This window comes from Centruroides sculpturatus, unplaced genomic scaffold (assembly GCF_000671375.1).
Source record: "Centruroides sculpturatus isolate CEXI.00-Female unplaced genomic scaffold, Cexi_2.0 scaffold1401, whole genome shotgun sequence".
NCBI lineage: Eukaryota > Metazoa > Arthropoda > Arachnida > Scorpiones > Buthidae > Centruroides > Centruroides sculpturatus.
The window spans coordinates 94,264-110,556 of record NW_019386041.1 but is presented as its reverse complement, the minus strand read 5'-3'; the positions used below and the strand labels follow the sequence as shown (position 1 = coordinate 110,556).

At 35.2% G+C, this 16,293-nt stretch overlaps 1 protein-coding gene across 1 annotated transcript in view; it reads left to right on the top strand.

The window, feature by feature from the left end:
- Nucleotides 1-7,976: 7,976 nt before the first annotated feature.
- The window catches only part of LOC111613276 (myotubularin-related protein 2-like), a 73,751-nt gene continuing 65,434 nt past the window's right edge, over nt 7,977-16,293 (top strand). Inside the window, exons 1-2 of the mRNA XM_023354625.1 lie at nt 7,977-8,531; nt 8,682-8,769. Of these exons, the coding sequence (XP_023210393.1) occupies nt 8,316-8,531; nt 8,682-8,769 (304 nt within the window). The 5' untranslated portion in view covers nt 7,977-8,315. The remainder of the gene's footprint in view (nt 8,532-8,681; nt 8,770-16,293) is intronic.

Below are 16,293 nucleotides of genomic sequence, written 5' to 3'. Positions count from 1 at the left end.
TAAGGTTCCTTTTGCAAACTTGGTTGGCCTCCGAAATTTTCTTTGGCCTTTTGGCCTTTTTCCTGGATTTTTTTACAGGCTGAAATTTTCTGAATAGAAGATAACGAAAGTATTGAGCGGGAAAGAATAAAAGAATACACTGTAATGGAATACGTGACACCTCTAAGCGATATTTACAAAGAAATAGCAGCAGCAAAAAACAAAAAGATAATTTTTAAAATGAATTCCACAGTATACCAAATGTTACGCACAAACAAGGAAGACATAGACCAGAGCTTGATTCCAGGAATATATAGAATACCAGTACAAGACGAAAGGCGACAAAATGATCTATACTACATCGGAGCCACGAGGAGATCGTTAAAAGAAAGGCTAAAAGAGCATAAAAGGAACGTGCAGACCAATCGTTGCGCTAGCCACGTATGTTATAGCAGACCCGATAGAAGTCACGATGGATTGGGAAAGAGCTAAAATAATACAAAAGATCCAGAATAAGAGACACTTAAAATATGCAGAAGCATGGCAGATACACAAGACAAACCAGGAAGGATTAGCAATAAACTTCAGAGAGTCCAGTAAAGTCTCAACAGCTTGGAGAGCGGGAATAATTTGATTATTCTATTATAAAATAAAGGGACGAGCAGTTAATGAACAGGCACTATGGTGTCCTTCTCTATATTAGCAATTGTCTAATGTAGTTTTGTACCTATTTACATATTTATTTCATTTAGTTAGTTATTTATTCATGTATAACAGTAGAGCGTCGATTATCCGAAAGTCACTTATCCGAAACGTCAATTATCCGAAAGAATTCCAGTCGGCAAATTTAAATTTTTGCCGGTGCTGTGGCGCTGCAATTTTTGGCTATGTCTTGGGCTACTCAAATATTTTACGTTTTTGATACTAAATTAACTTCTGAAGTATAATTTTTTATTGTTTTTATATTTTTCAATATATTTATTTTGTACAAAATAAAGAAATAATTTTTAACGATACAATAGTCTTTGTTAGGCTTAACATCGACGAAAATTCAACGCGAAGCGACACGCAACGGAGAAAAATTTCAACATGGGATAAGTTAATATATTTTTTCGTGCATGATCGATTATCCGAAATATCAATTTATCGAACAACCCCAGTCCCCAATTGATTCAGATAATCAGCGCTCTACTGTATATGTATGTATAGTTTATGTGTATATTGGTACTTGTACCAATATACACATAAACTATACATACAATCTATATTGGTACAAGTACTAATATAGATTGTAATTATTTATGCACGAGCCTGCGTACTAGACATCTAAGAAAATTCAAAAATTCAAAAAGTTCCAGAACAAATGTTATGGAAATTCAGAATCATTCGATTTTTCTGTTCCTGACGAAAAGGCCATTCAAACTAGCCGAAAACGTTTGAAAATTTGAATAAAAAGGCTGCATTTTGAAGGTTTTTGTGTCGAGGTTTGAGTATAACTTTTCTTACATCAGCAGAGACTTCAGAACAGGTTTTACAATGTAAACAGGCAAAAGAAAAAGATTCAAGAAGTTGATTTTGGTGCCAAATTCATAATGGCATGCAATAACTTCATATAGAACAACAGTCATAAGGCTCGTTTAGAAATTAAGAATGCCAAGGAAAGATGCATGGCTATGCTTGAAGAAGAAGTTCTCAATCAAGTCACACGTAGACTTCCATCAGCAAGAGACACATTCCAGAGTCTATCAAAATTAAGCTTTGGAATAGTTTGAAATCAAGTTTCAAAACCTATGTTTTCTTACTTACCGTTTCTGCATCTTGTAAGCAACATCAGCATAATTTAAGAACAGTATAGGAAGTTACTTTTTGTTGACTGGCAAGAAGCTCCGTTTAAAAAAGGTGGACTCTCTGTCAGGGGGTCCGCTAGCTGTTTTAACGCCCGTGTGCAATACCGATTATGCCGCCCCGTTTAACTACGACTACCTACGCCGAGGTTGCCAGAAAGGCTCTTTAGTGTTGTCTCATAAGGGTGTGAAAAAAGAAAAGAAATACTTTACATTGCCATAACTAAACAAACAAATATCCCCAGATATTTGATCTACTCGACGTTCTTGATATTCTTCCCGTCAATTTTAATACCAATGGCTTTTTAAAGCCGGCTCCACTAGTTCTTCGTAGTGCAGACCACTGCTTCGCATTTGTTATTGTTTATGTGGAGTTTGTTTTGGTGACTCCAAACATTTATTGTTGAGAACTTTGCCTCATTCCTCAAATGATCGCAGTTTTTGTTAGTCATCATGATAAGGGCGTCATCGGCGAAAGCTTGAATTTTGATATCGTCAGTCTCCAGGATTTTTCTGAGCAGGTCGGCAAAAGTCAAATTCCACAGGTTTGGGCCACTTCTGGACTCTTGTGGGCAACCTCTCATGATCTGTTTTTCAACCGTTAAGCTATCACTATAGAAGCCAGCTTGCCTATTACTAAGATAGTCCTGGAGGAGAGTTTTGATGTTTTGTGGACACTGAGTATCGTTTAGGCAAGTCATGACCAACATACGGCCCGTCTAATGAATTTATGCAGCCCGCGATTAATCTTTCAATATTACCTACTGAAGTACGAATCGCTCGATGAAAAATTCTGACGTCTAAAAAAAAGAAAGAAAAAGCTCAACAACTTTTACTGTGTGTTTAGAGTTGACCCTCCATTACAAATCTCTTAAGTACAGCGTAGAATGTTGCATTGATAATGTGAAAAATGTATCTGTAATCTCTACGTACAATTTAGTCTCTACGAGGTGACACCACAATGAGATCTCACACCACCTCAAAATCTTCCTAGGGCAGCCTCTGGTTCGGCCCGTGAAAAAAGTTTTATTTCCAATTCGGCCCGGGGGCAAAAACTGTTGGCCACCCTTGGTTTAGGCCCTTGAAAATGCTGGACCATCAAAGATGGTAGAAGGCCTTTTGAAAGTCAATCCCAATCAGGATAGCATGTTCGTTGTTTTGCCAAGCTTTTTCTACGAAGTGTTTAACGCTTAGGGCGGCCTTGATAGTAGATTTTCCTTTTCTAAAGCCGAATTGGCTATCTAAATACTGCATATAACATTACTTGTCCTCTGACTGACTGACTGGGTGATTCATCACCGCCCAGAGCAAACCACTGAACCTAAAGAGGTGAAATTTGGTACACACAGGGCCGAATCATCGCATAGACAAATGAGACAAATGTCTAGGGCCCAGTTTTTAGAAGGGCCCGGTCAAACTGTCTATTTTGAAAAGATTTGTAAATAAGATAGTTTACTTTTCTGTTGGACAACAGTTTATAATAAACAAATAAACAAAAATATATTGTTTTTATATGGTTATTGTGAATTCTAAAATGTAAAGAAAATGTACGTGGGTTGTTCAAAAAGTTCCCGAACTTTTTGAATAGAGCGCCTCCAGTTGGTTATTTTTTAATTCGCTTGGAGGCGTTGTGTCCGCGGAAACCTCCCGAGTAACCTCCTTTAACCCGTTTCTTGATATCTTGTTTTGGTGAAAGCTCGACAAGTTCGTTCAAATGTTAAGGTGATGTTGACTGTTTTTTTCGATACAAAGGGGGTTGTGCATCACGAATACCTACCTACAGGCCAGACAGTCAACACGGAGTACTACCTGGTGTTATGAATCACCTAAGAGACAAAATCAAGTGAAAACAGCCCGAACTTTGGAGGAGTGGCGAGTGGTTCTTTCACCACGACAACGCGCAGGCTCATTTGTCCCTCAGAACACATGAGTTTTTGGCCAAAAACANAACAATAAGTATAAATTAGCAATAAATTTTAAGTGTTAAATATATAAACACAGTAGGAACATTAAAGTATTAAGCAGTTTTATGTATTACATTCTACACTGTACTGTACTTCATGCTACTATTCAATGTTTTAGGCTGAGTTCAGACAGGCTCTTAAGGCTGTTTCATACTATGACCAACTGGACCAACTCCAAGTCATGTTGCCATGGCAACAGCAGTCAGCCAACTGACTGGTTGTTCCAGTCGGACAGATTTAAAAAGTTAAATATTTGTAGTCGGGTCGGAGCAGTCGTTGAGCTACAGCCAATGAGAGCTTTGAAACTACAACCAATCAGACTTTGTATATATGAAAACTATTGAATCAATCAAACATAACTTTACATTATATATACAGTGAGTGATCGGTTAACGAACATAATCCGTTCCAAGACTTTGTTCGTTATCCAATTATCAATTTATCATAGGTTTTTATAGGAATTTGATTAATTCATTCCAGAGACTCCAAAAAGTAAAAAATATATACTACTTTACTATGTTTATTTATATGCAATGGTAAAAATACATATATACAGTGGCGGCCTTAGGGGGTAGCGAGCAGGGCAATCGCCCAGGGCCTCGCTCTTGGAGGGGCCTCGCGCAACAACCAAGTAGAAAAAAGTTGATATTTAAAACTTTTTATTTTATCCTTGGCTATTAGTTATAACAATAAAATAAATTTAATTTATAGTACAGTATATATTAATATTAATAAGTGCCTACTATTTCAATTCACATACTTTGCACAAAGAACAAGGGCCTCGCAAAGATCTGCCGCCCAGGGCCTCGCAAAGATCTGCCGCCCAGGGCCTCGCAAAGATCTGCCGCCCAGAGCCTCGCAATGGATAAGGCCGCCGCTGCCTGTGATGATCTGTGTCTGACTTGTGGTCGTCATTGAGGAAGTGAAAGTCAAGGATCTGTTTAATATTCTCCGTGATATCAATATTACCATGGTCGTTTTCAATAATGTCGAGTATATGAGTTTTCTTTCTTTGCTTAAAGACAATTTGATAATGGATTCCCCAGGGTTTCTTTTTGTTCAGCTTTCCACAGAATTTCCTTCAAGCCATGGTCCTTTGGTTATTAATCTTTTTGTACTTCCTGAGTTTCTGGCTGTATTCCCTTTTTAAGATTATCAATATTGTTATCGTTTTTATTGCAACTTAGTTTTTTCTGGAGGTTTCTGGTGTTCTTCCTAGTGTTGGTGAGCTCAGCAGCCTTCCATACGGTATCAGTTGAGGTTGTAATTTTTGTTTTAGTACTGAAGTTTTAGCCAAGTTTAACGCTTTAGTAAGAAATTCAACAGTTTTCCAGATTTTGTCTACTGTTTCTTGAAGTAAAGTTGTAAGTCCTCCAGATACTGGCAAAGGGCCTGAATAATTCCCAGTTAGTAATCTTCTTCTTTATTGAATGGTTATTACTATTTGTAGTTTTATCAATAGCAAAGTCAGCAAGAATATATCTGTGATCACTTGCTGTTATCCAGGGAAGAGTTTCACCGATGTGAATTTTGAAACTAGTATCATTGGATGCAAGGAAACATTAGTCCACCCTTCAGCAAAGCTAATGAAGAACGTTGGGATTGTAGACATATTCATCCAAGTCATAAGTATCCATAAGTAAAGTAAGAAGTCTTCCCCTTTTGGCCTCCTTGGTTTCAGTACTGACCGAATTTGGAATTAACGAATACAAGTGTTTTGTTGTTTCTGACCGAGGAACCAACATTTTGAAGACTTGTCATTCGGTTGGCGCTGGGAAGTTTTCGTGTGTAGGATAACTTGATTACTACTGACAGCGTTGCTTAGATTGAAGAGATCGAATCGTCCTTGCAAAGCGTAGGACAATAGACCGACCTAACTCGTGAGATAAGCATTGATAACAAGGCAGCAGATTTGGATAGAGAAGTTGAGGCAAAATATAGAGCTACTTTATATTTTCTACTTTATGTAAGTTAGCAAATATTGAACAACTGACATCGTGCCCAAAAAAGCGTTTCTTATCGATATCGTTACACTTTATATAAGAATTTAAAAAAAGACGCTTAAAACCAAATAGAAGGCCGAATGCCCGAGAGTTTAAGATACCAGTCTTCTGCTCCGGATGACCCTGAAACAAATCCGGAAGGGTCGAAAACCCTTGGAATTTTTCGAGGAATGTTCGGTCCGGATACGTCGTGTCCAGTCCCTCACCTTTCGGCCACTCATTATGAACATGGCCGAATCCACGATGGCTCATTAAAAAAAAGAACCCTCTTAGGATTCACAGACGGAAAGAGTCAAAAACAGGAAGAAAATCAATTGAAAATTTAAATATCTTTTCCTTGCTATTCGAAAAAAAGACGGAAGCAGCCGGCCGTTCTCGACAAAGCTTTGTCGGAACTTCAGAACTAATAAAACAACAAGAAACAAGAGTTTCCGAGCTATTCATTCTTTCGGAGAATTGTTTTAGGCGTCTGATAAGACTATTAAAAAAGTTACAAGGGTTTTGCATAAAAGCTACATTTACGCCGGGATGTCCAAATATCCCACACTCAAAATAAGAAATTTTAGACGTTAGTTCAGATTCTATTCGCGAGTCAACAGCTAGGTCTGGAAACGAAATTCATTAAAGTCTATTACAGTGGAACCCCGGTTAACGAACTTAATCCGTTCCACGACTCCGTTCGTTAACCGAAGCAATTTTTCCCATAGAAATTAATGCAAATGCAATTAATCCGTTCTAGTCTCCGAAATTTTTGTGATTTTATTTGTAATATACAGTAATTTTCTTTGATGAAAATGTAAGAAAACGTAGTATGTATCATTACAGCAACAAACATGTAAACTTTGTTTAATAAACTAGCACTGTACACACCTTCGTTTGTTGTAGGTGGTGGCAGAAAAGTGGAGATATACGAACCTTAATGCTTAGAAGGGGAATCCCCTCCAAAAAATAACGGGTAGCACTTCATTGGAAGATTCTTCGAGTCGAAGTCTCTTTCGGTAAAAAAAACCCACCAGTGGCTATGTGGTCTTCGTACCTTAAACACGGGGAGTTCAGTTCGTTCGTGGGTTCGCACCTCGCTCAGACGGGCTGTCCATGTGGAGTTTTCCGGGTTTTCTCCACGTCTGTAACGCCTAAATAGGGGCCAGTTTCCTTTAAAAACACCTCCCAGAAGGCATTCCCCTAGGCAGATCGCCCAAATGTTGCGTTACCATAACTTAACAAACAAACAAACTCTTTCTGTAAGGAAGAAGAAATTGATCTAAAGTTGATTGTCTTACTATTTTAATCAAAATTTTTCTCAAATGCGATAGCGCATTGTCGTTTATATTGCGTTGTCGTTTTCTATTGCCACTATGACTTTTTTCTTTCTTGGATGCCATATTGATTAAATATATAAATCACAAAACTGAAAAAAGAAGCATAGCACAAACACTCGGAAAAGCAATGCATAACTCGCGCATGCCTAACACCAACTAAAATTTGACACAAAATACCGTTACGTTCGTTATCCGAGACAAATTTTTTGCAAAATAAAAGTTCGTTAACCGATTTGGTCGTTAACCAGGACGTTCGTTAACCGGGGTTCCACTGTATATTTTTGTTGATTTTTCCGTCCGTTAAGTCTATTATATTATTAGTTATTACTCGTTAGTATACTGTTAATTTAGCGTATCGTTTACTTTGTAAATTTGTCATTATTGCAGGGCGCAAATCGCAGCCTAATGCGTTATAAAATTGCATTTAAATACATTTTATTCAGTCGTCCGCATGACCGAGCAGTTAAGGTAGCAGCCGCTCGCTCTGGGGACTCGAGATCGAATCCGGAAGAGTTGAAATTTCCTCAGGAAACTTTCGGGATAATGGATATGTCGGCCCCATCCCTTACCACCCGGCCGCCCCGTTACGGGCCTGGCCGAACCCATAATTGGCTCGCTTAAAGAGGCTCTGTTAGTACTCACAGGGCGGAAAGAGTTAAAAAAATACATTTTATTTATTTTTCTTGTGGTTTTACTCGGCAAAACATATACTTAAGAAATAATTTTAGCAATATTAAGTATTAAAAAAATACACAACTAAATTTCTGTCAGGTTTACTCGTATACGGCGTGGCCGGAACGCTTTACTTTAAGTATCTGGGGTCCAGTCTTATCAATTTAAACGATTTCTACCGGAATCAAATGAAATTCGATTTGTGGGATTTAGAGTCGATTAAAATCCGAACGATTCTGGGAAAAAAGGATTTATTTTTTCTAAATATTACGCTTTAATATTAAAATTTTAGCTAAATATAATCATTTATACTTTAAAGATTAATTTCTTTCGCTTTTTTAGCAGGGAAACAGTCGAGTCGGTCACGAAATATTATAAATATCTGCAAAAGGAATTTTATAACGTAAAAAGAGTCAAAAATATTTTTTATTTTAAAAATACCGACAATCGATAAGAGAGGGCGTTTCGGGCGGATTTGTGTTTTCATTTTGTGAATGGAAAGGGTTTAGAATTATTTTTTGCCGATTTAAAGAAATGGAAGTAGGAGAAGGAAGTGCCGCCAAACCGAAGACTACGAGTACGGATTCGTTAGCCGGTTCGGAGTCTAAATCCAGTTCTTTAAATTCTAAAATCGGCCAAGAGTCCGGAGGAAGCCAAAGCTCGCAGTCCAAAGGGTCGCAGTCTCCATCCAAATTGTCGTGTTCCTCTTCGTCGACGTCCACCGAAAACATCCCCCTACAAGAATTAAAGGTATTCCACTCTTTCTGCGTCATAATAAACATTCGTTGTTAGTGTCGGTATTAAAAGTTCTGTTATCGATAATTATTTAATATAAATAAATTAAACGAGATAAGAAATATTTAAGTTGTGAGAAATAATCCTTTTCTTTCTTTACCTTAGTCAAAACAGCGGGAATTAAATGTTATCCCGCATAGAAGCGATGAACCTCCGCTTCTGCCCGGTGAAATGATCCCTGATAAACTAAGAGGTAGTTATTCTTTTTCTTTTACTTTAAGAAATATAATTTTGCATTAGTTGATTGTCCTTTCCAGAAGATTACAAAGTTGCAACTTTTTACAATGAGAAATATAAAAAAGTACTTGTAATAGATTTTTAAAAATATTTAATAAGTTTAAAATTTTTAAGTATTAGAAATTGTCTTATGAAATATACTTATGTAAATATTTTTTCTTAGTAAAAGATTTTCAAAGAATAGGATTTATAATGAAAGTAGTCCTTTCGTGCTTCGTTTTTTAAATTCTGTAGAGTAGACGTTTGTTTCGTCTTTATTAAAATTATATTCGTATAAAATTTAACTCTTCAAACGCGAGATAGGTCGAAATTGCCTTAATCTGTTTAAGATGAAATCGGCTGAAGGGAAAGTGGTTTCGCTATACGATTTTCCTTTGCGAGCCCCGGGTAAAAATAATTTCGGTTCGGTGTACGGCAGTGGCGTGCCGTCCTTGGAAGCGGTGGAAGCGCCGCTTCCCTTGTATTTTCTAAAATATAAATACCTATTGCACAATTATTTTCATATTCTAATGTACTTTGAATTAATTAAAATTAATATTTTATTATAACCACGTTATGAATCTTTTTACAAATTTCTATACTACGGTAGAGCGTCGATTATCCGAATCGACTGGGGTTGTTTGGAAAATCGATTTTTCGGATAACCGATTATGTACAAAAAAATAGTATATTAGTAAATCCCAATAATAGTATATTAATATATTTTACGTTTAAATTTTTCTCCGTTGTGTGTCGCTTTGTGTTGAATTTTCGTCGATGTTAAGCCTAACGAAAATTTTTATAATAATAATTGTGGCTATTGTATCGTTAAAAATTATTTCTTTATTTTGTACAAACAAAATAAATATATTGAAAAATATAAAAACAAAAAAATTATACTTTAGAAGTTAATCTAGTACAGTGGACCTTCGTTATAGCGCTGTTTGCCATACCACGCACTTGGTTATGGTGCGGGTGATGTTTGCGACGCGATAAGCTCAAACACGTTTATACAGGTCCGTGTGGCATTAGTGAGTAGCGCATTTTATTGTTACTGCATATTGAGTAATTGTGTAAGTATTGAGTTCCTGCATGTATTTTGAATAGTGTGTTTAATTATTGTATGCATGATGAGTAAAAGAAAAGCTTAACATTATTTCTAAAATAAAGAGTGGAGTTACGAAAGCAAACATAAGAAGAGAATACGGCATACCTGAAAGAACTGTAAGGGGTTGGATGGCAGAGGAGACAAAACTGAAATCGTTTGTTGATAAGCTTGACCAAAATGCTGGGCTTACTTGAAAAAAGACAAGACTTGGAAAAAATCAAAATGTTGACGATTGCCTCTATGCATGGTTTGTGCAAAAAAGAAGTGAAGGTACTCCCATATCTGGAATTGCTTTAAAGTTGCAGGCTGAAAAATTCCATGTAAGCTTAAAAGCAGAAGGAGATTTTAAGGCTTCTGACGGTTGGTTGTGGTGTTGGCAAAAACGACATGGCATCTTCCAAATTTCCATTTCTGATGAAGCAAAGTCTAGTGATATTGCAGGTGCTGCAGAATTTTCCAAACAGTTCACAATTTCCATTAAAAAAGAAGGGTATACTGATGCACAAGTTTATAACTGTGATGAGATTGCATTATATATACAAAACTCTTACTTCTAAGTATTTTGTATATAAAGAGTAGATTTAGGAATCAATGTGTAAATAAATCTGTATTTTAAATTAATGGCATTGATTGGCTATTTACAAGACAGATACATTGGGAAAAAATTTTAATTAAGAAATTATTTTAAAAAATTAAGAAAATANATTATCCGAATCGACTGGGGTTGTTTGGAAAATCGATTTTTCGGATAACCGATTATGTACAAAAAAATAGTATATTAGTAAATCCCAATAATAGTATATTAATATATTTTACGTTTAAATTTTTCTCCGTTGTGTGTCGCTTTGTGTTGAATTTTCGTCGATGTTAAGCCTAACGAAAATTTTTATAATAATAATTGTGGCTATTGTATCGTTAAAAATTATTTCTTTATTTTGTACAAACAAAATAAATATATTGAAAAATATAAAAACAAAAAAATTATACTTTAGAAGTTAATCTAGTACAGTGGACCTTCGTTATAGCGCTGTTTGCCATACCACGCACTTGGTTATGGTGCGGGTGATGTTTGCGACGCGATAAGCTCAAACACGTTTATACAGGTCCGTGTGGCATTAGTGAGTAGCGCATTTTATTGTTACTGCATATTGAGTAATTGTGTAAGTATTGAGTTCCTGCATGTATTTTGAATAGTGTGTTTAATTATTGTATGCATGATGAGTAAAAGAAAAGCTTAACATTATTTCTAAAATAAAGAGTGGAGTTACGAAAGCAAACATAAGAAGAGAATACGGCATACCTGAAAGAACTGTAAGGGGTTGGATGGCAGAGGAGACAAAACTGAAATCGTTTGTTGATAAGCTTGACCAAAATGCTGGGCTTACTTGAAAAAAGACAAGACTTGGAAAAAATCAAAATGTTGACGATTGCCTCTATGCATGGTTTGTGCAAAAAAGAAGTGAAGGTACTCCCATATCTGGAATTGCTTTAAAGTTGCAGGCTGAAAAATTCCATGTAAGCTTAAAAGCAGAAGGAGATTTTAAGGCTTCTGACGGTTGGTTGTGGTGTTGGCAAAAACGACATGGCATCTTCCAAATTTCCATTTCTGATGAAGCAAAGTCTAGTGATATTGCAGGTGCTGCAGAATTTTCCAAACAGTTCACAATTTCCATTAAAAAAGAAGGGTATACTGATGCACAAGTTTATAAGTGTGATGAGATTGCATTATATATACAAAACTCTTACTTCTAAGTATTTAGTATATAAAGAGTAGATTTAGGAATCAATGTGTAAATAAATCTGTATTTTAAATTAATGGCATTGATTGGCTATTTACAAGACAGATACATTGGGAAAAAATTTTAATTAAGAAATTATTTTAAAAAATTAAGAAAATAAATTTTAAAAGATATAATAGAAGTGCTCCATAATGAGACAAGATGTGCTGCTGTTATTATCATCCTGAATAGGAATTGTTTTCTTCTCAAAAAATGATAAACATGAAAATATTTAGTAAATAAGGTGTGTCCAAAGTGCAGAGAGACAACCAAATTTCATTTTAGAACTTTAGAATATCTGCATATGCATTCTTGTTTTGACATATACATGTGAAAAGATGATGTTTGTGCAATATGTAGGAGGTACAATCTCAAGCTTCTCTATGAAAATGTACAGAGCTGAAAAGGAGAGTCTAGCAAAATGTATAATTTAATATGACAAATCTTATGGACAAAAAGCAACACAGTGATTCCAGTTTACTAGGTTTTGAAAAACCTAGTGAACTGGAATCATTGTATATTATATAATGAAATAAAATTACACATTATTGATAATAACTTCTACATGTGAAAAGTAATGTTGCATACATATATTAATTAAGAGTGGTTCAAACCAATTTTGATTTGTAACAAATAACTTCAATATCAGTTTTTATTATTGAAATTTAACTATTTGGGTATTACAAACTATTACAGTGGTACCTCAGGTTACGAACGCCCCAGCATACGAAATTTTCAGGATACGACATGAAATTCGAACATATTTTTGCTCCACGATACGAACAAAAACTCACCATACGACGTTACATTAGTTCGCATTTTTCATTTGTTTTTCTTACTACAGTTATTTTTTTNGGATCATCCCCATAAAGCCTGTCACCACTGGTGCATTTCCTATCTCTCCCATTCTTTCACCAAGTGATCCGCTTGAAACTTGTTCGTCCATGATTTACCAATTGCGATACCACAGAAAGTTCCCGAATTACTAGTCCTTTTACACAACAGGCCTTACCCCTTTTTACAGTATTATTAAGAATCCTTTTACAATATCCTGTCGCGGACGCCAATGTTAAGCCCCAATGGACCTAAGTCTATTGGGCGAAGTGGTCGGGTAAAGGCACATTAATCAAGGACTTTACAATTTTGTACATTTTTAACAATAAGGTTTAATTATGAGTACATAAAATACAAAGTTAATATATTCTAAATGACATGAGAAGGAACATAATTACAATTCTGGGTTTTAGAGACAAAGGATCGAAGAAATTACTTAAATATCAAGATACAGCAATTCACATACCGACAATAATATTCTTCGGACGTTCCTTGAAGTTTCCTTTATAAATCTGACGTGGTATTTCTCATACCATAGACGTGTTCTCCTCGATGGGTCCGGATTCTATTCACTATTCAATTGAATGTCCGCATGTGTAGTTTTCCTTCTCCTTTGTTCTTTCACCACAGTCTATTTTTGTCGCACAACTGGTTGGGACCAAAGGAAGAACCAAAAAGTACCTGGTGGACGGGAGTCCAACATTTATAATCCCCGCCATTGCGCGTGACGTCATGTCCGTTGCTAACCAATCCGCACTAGCGATGGGTTTTACCCATCCAAAAACCGATATTAGGGCAAAAACGAAATGTTTAAAAAAAAAAACCCGATACAAATATATATATATATATATTTACATAAATAACTATATAATAGTGCTTAGGCACTACATTCTCTTACAATTTAGACAATGAAATACTGTTGACAATGTAAATGTTAATCAATTAGCTATCATGAGGTATAAAAATTAGCAAAATTGATTTAATGAATGAGTGTGGTTTATCTGGAGTTTCATTTAAGAAAGTGTACTGTACATAAATGAGAATTTGTACAATGTAGAAATACATTAAAATTGCAGAAGTTTAAGTTGGTTATTACTTAAACATTGGCCACAAGCTTGGTAATTACAGAGCCTGTGGCCCATCAGTGTTATACTTATTAAACTGCATACTGATAAACAAGGCCATTTTTTAGCTAGAAAATGCTTTATATTCATACTGGCAGATATCACAAAAAATACTAGCAGTTTTTCAGTAAAAACAGTATTGTATGTTCAGTTACTATGTATGCCTACTGCCAATCAATTTTTTAGAAAAAGAGCACTTTCATTAAGTGCTCTTTTGATGGCTGCTTTGGAGGCACAGTATAACTGGTGGAGTGTGTTAAATGAAAGTATATTTTTGTTCTAATAATTTTCTGTGGAGTATGTACTGCCATGGATTATCTGCATGAAATGATGGTATTTATGAATTGCATTTCTTGACTGTGTGAAGTAGCTATCACAATAGAAATTTCTTTTTTCCTGGAGCATTGAAGAAATAATAGTAGTCCTTATTGGTTGCTATTCAGTTCAAAAAAGTTACATTAAAACTAATAAGTCAACTTTTACAAAATTTAAGAAAAAAATGACTATAGTTTAATGATATGTCAAAATTATAGTAAGGGTCCTCATTCCATCTTTCTATTTCACCTCTTACTATCTTCATTTTAATGGATTTGTTATTTATCATCTTGAATCTGAAATAAGCCTAAATTATTATATTTCTCTGGCTATGTTGAAAGTATATTAATTAATTAAATATTTAAATTTGTCCAAAACAGAGGTGTTTAAGCCACATTCTTGTATCTAAATAAAAATATCATTGATTTGACCAATATACCTTGTTAGGGGAATTTGCCCTCTATTTACTTTAGGTGGCCCAACCTATCTGCTTGCTCACCCATATTTTGTCTATTTGTTCCAAATACAGGCTATTCATAACAAACATTTTAAAAAACCTTTTCTATAAAAACTTCTTTCCAAGCAATTTTTTAAATTCCACTTTCACTTGAATTCTGATACTGGCTTGATCTAAATCTTGATCTATATAGTGCTATGCCAGTGACTAAACAATAGCCTATGTACTATACATTCCAACATGATTAAAACTTTAACTCTTTTTGTTGACAGTCCTTGTTTTTTCCTGTAATGCTTGTCATTTTTTTTTTCTATATTCTTTCAACATTCTGTGGATGTTTTTACTTGTAGTTTTGATGTCAGAACTTTTCTTGTCATCTGAAGTATGATTTTATTTATTTCCTTTATTTTTATCTTAAGACATTTAATAATGCCTTAAAAATATTAAAATATTAACATTTGATCCTCACTATTAGCAGTGACTATTTGAAGTTAGGATTCCATAACATAGAATAAGTTCAGGTTTAATGTGCTTTCTCATCACACCAGGTTGTATATACTTCAAATAAACAACTATCTACAATTAACCAGTAACCGGTGCGAAATTCTTTAAAATCAGCGAACGTTTTCGATTCCCCTCCTGGGATCTTCTTCAGGCTTACTTTTTTATACCTTTCATTATAACTGGATTCTTTAATTCGAATGTTTTTAAAAAATATGGAACGTGCCATTTTTCGAAAAATTTCCGAAAGTGGAAGGAATCCACGTGTTATTTCAAATATAATTTTCTGCCAATGGGGATTCATTGTGTGCAATACCTCATAAAATTTATCTTATAAAATATATTATGATTTATCGTCAATTAAAAATTGCCATGCTGCAGAGAGATTTATTTCTTCTTTGAAATTAATGCATGCGGATTTGCGATCAGCTTTAAAGATTTCCACTGCCTCCAAAGTTCTTAGTTGTCCCTGGTGTTGGGTGGTGCGAATAACATGTGCTTCATCGAAGAAAGGTGTGATGCCCGGGTTTGTCGCATACGTACATAGGGCCGTCGTACATTTATTATGTTTGATGTCTGATTTATGCTCTTTTAATCTTGTGGCAATGAACGCTTGGCGGATCCGATATACACTAAAGGCCTATCCCATCTGTTATCTTTTAATGGAATACTGTATATCCCTGGAAGCCTATTTGGGTCCGAATTGTCCTTCCCGTTCCTTAATAAACTGTAAATGGTTGGGTTTCTTTTGTATGCAATCTTAATTCCTTTTATTTTTGCAATTTTTTTGTACATTGCCTTTAGATGCGGGTTATATGTTATTGGTACCCTCTCTACGTTATCCTCATTTCCATTATTTAATACCTCTACCTTTTCTTCTACACAATTCTGCAAACGCCGGTGCTGCTTACATAATCCTTTTATAATATTGCTGTAACCATGCTCTTTAGTGATCTTCCTAATGTAATTTAATTCTCGTTGGAGGGCTTGGGAGATGGAAGAATGCGTATATGTTCTTTCTACTAATGCTCTAAATGCCGCTATCTTATAAGAAAATGGATCACAAGATTCATAAGGTATATACGTTGATATCGCTGTAGGTTTTCTGTATACATAAGTTTGTACCGCCCTTTCTTTCATATCTATGACTATATCCAAGAAGTGTACTTTATCCTTACTATGTTGTTCCAATTCCACTACTAGGCCATATGGGTTGTTGTTCATTGATTCCATAAAATGATCTGTAAAAGTTCGTCCGATGGAGAATTATTCCTAATAAATTCTCCATCGGGCGAACTTTTACAGAACACAAGTAATAAATGGTTTTAGTCTTGGAACACAAGTAATAAATGGTGATCCTTTTTGGACAGTTTTGTCTTTTATT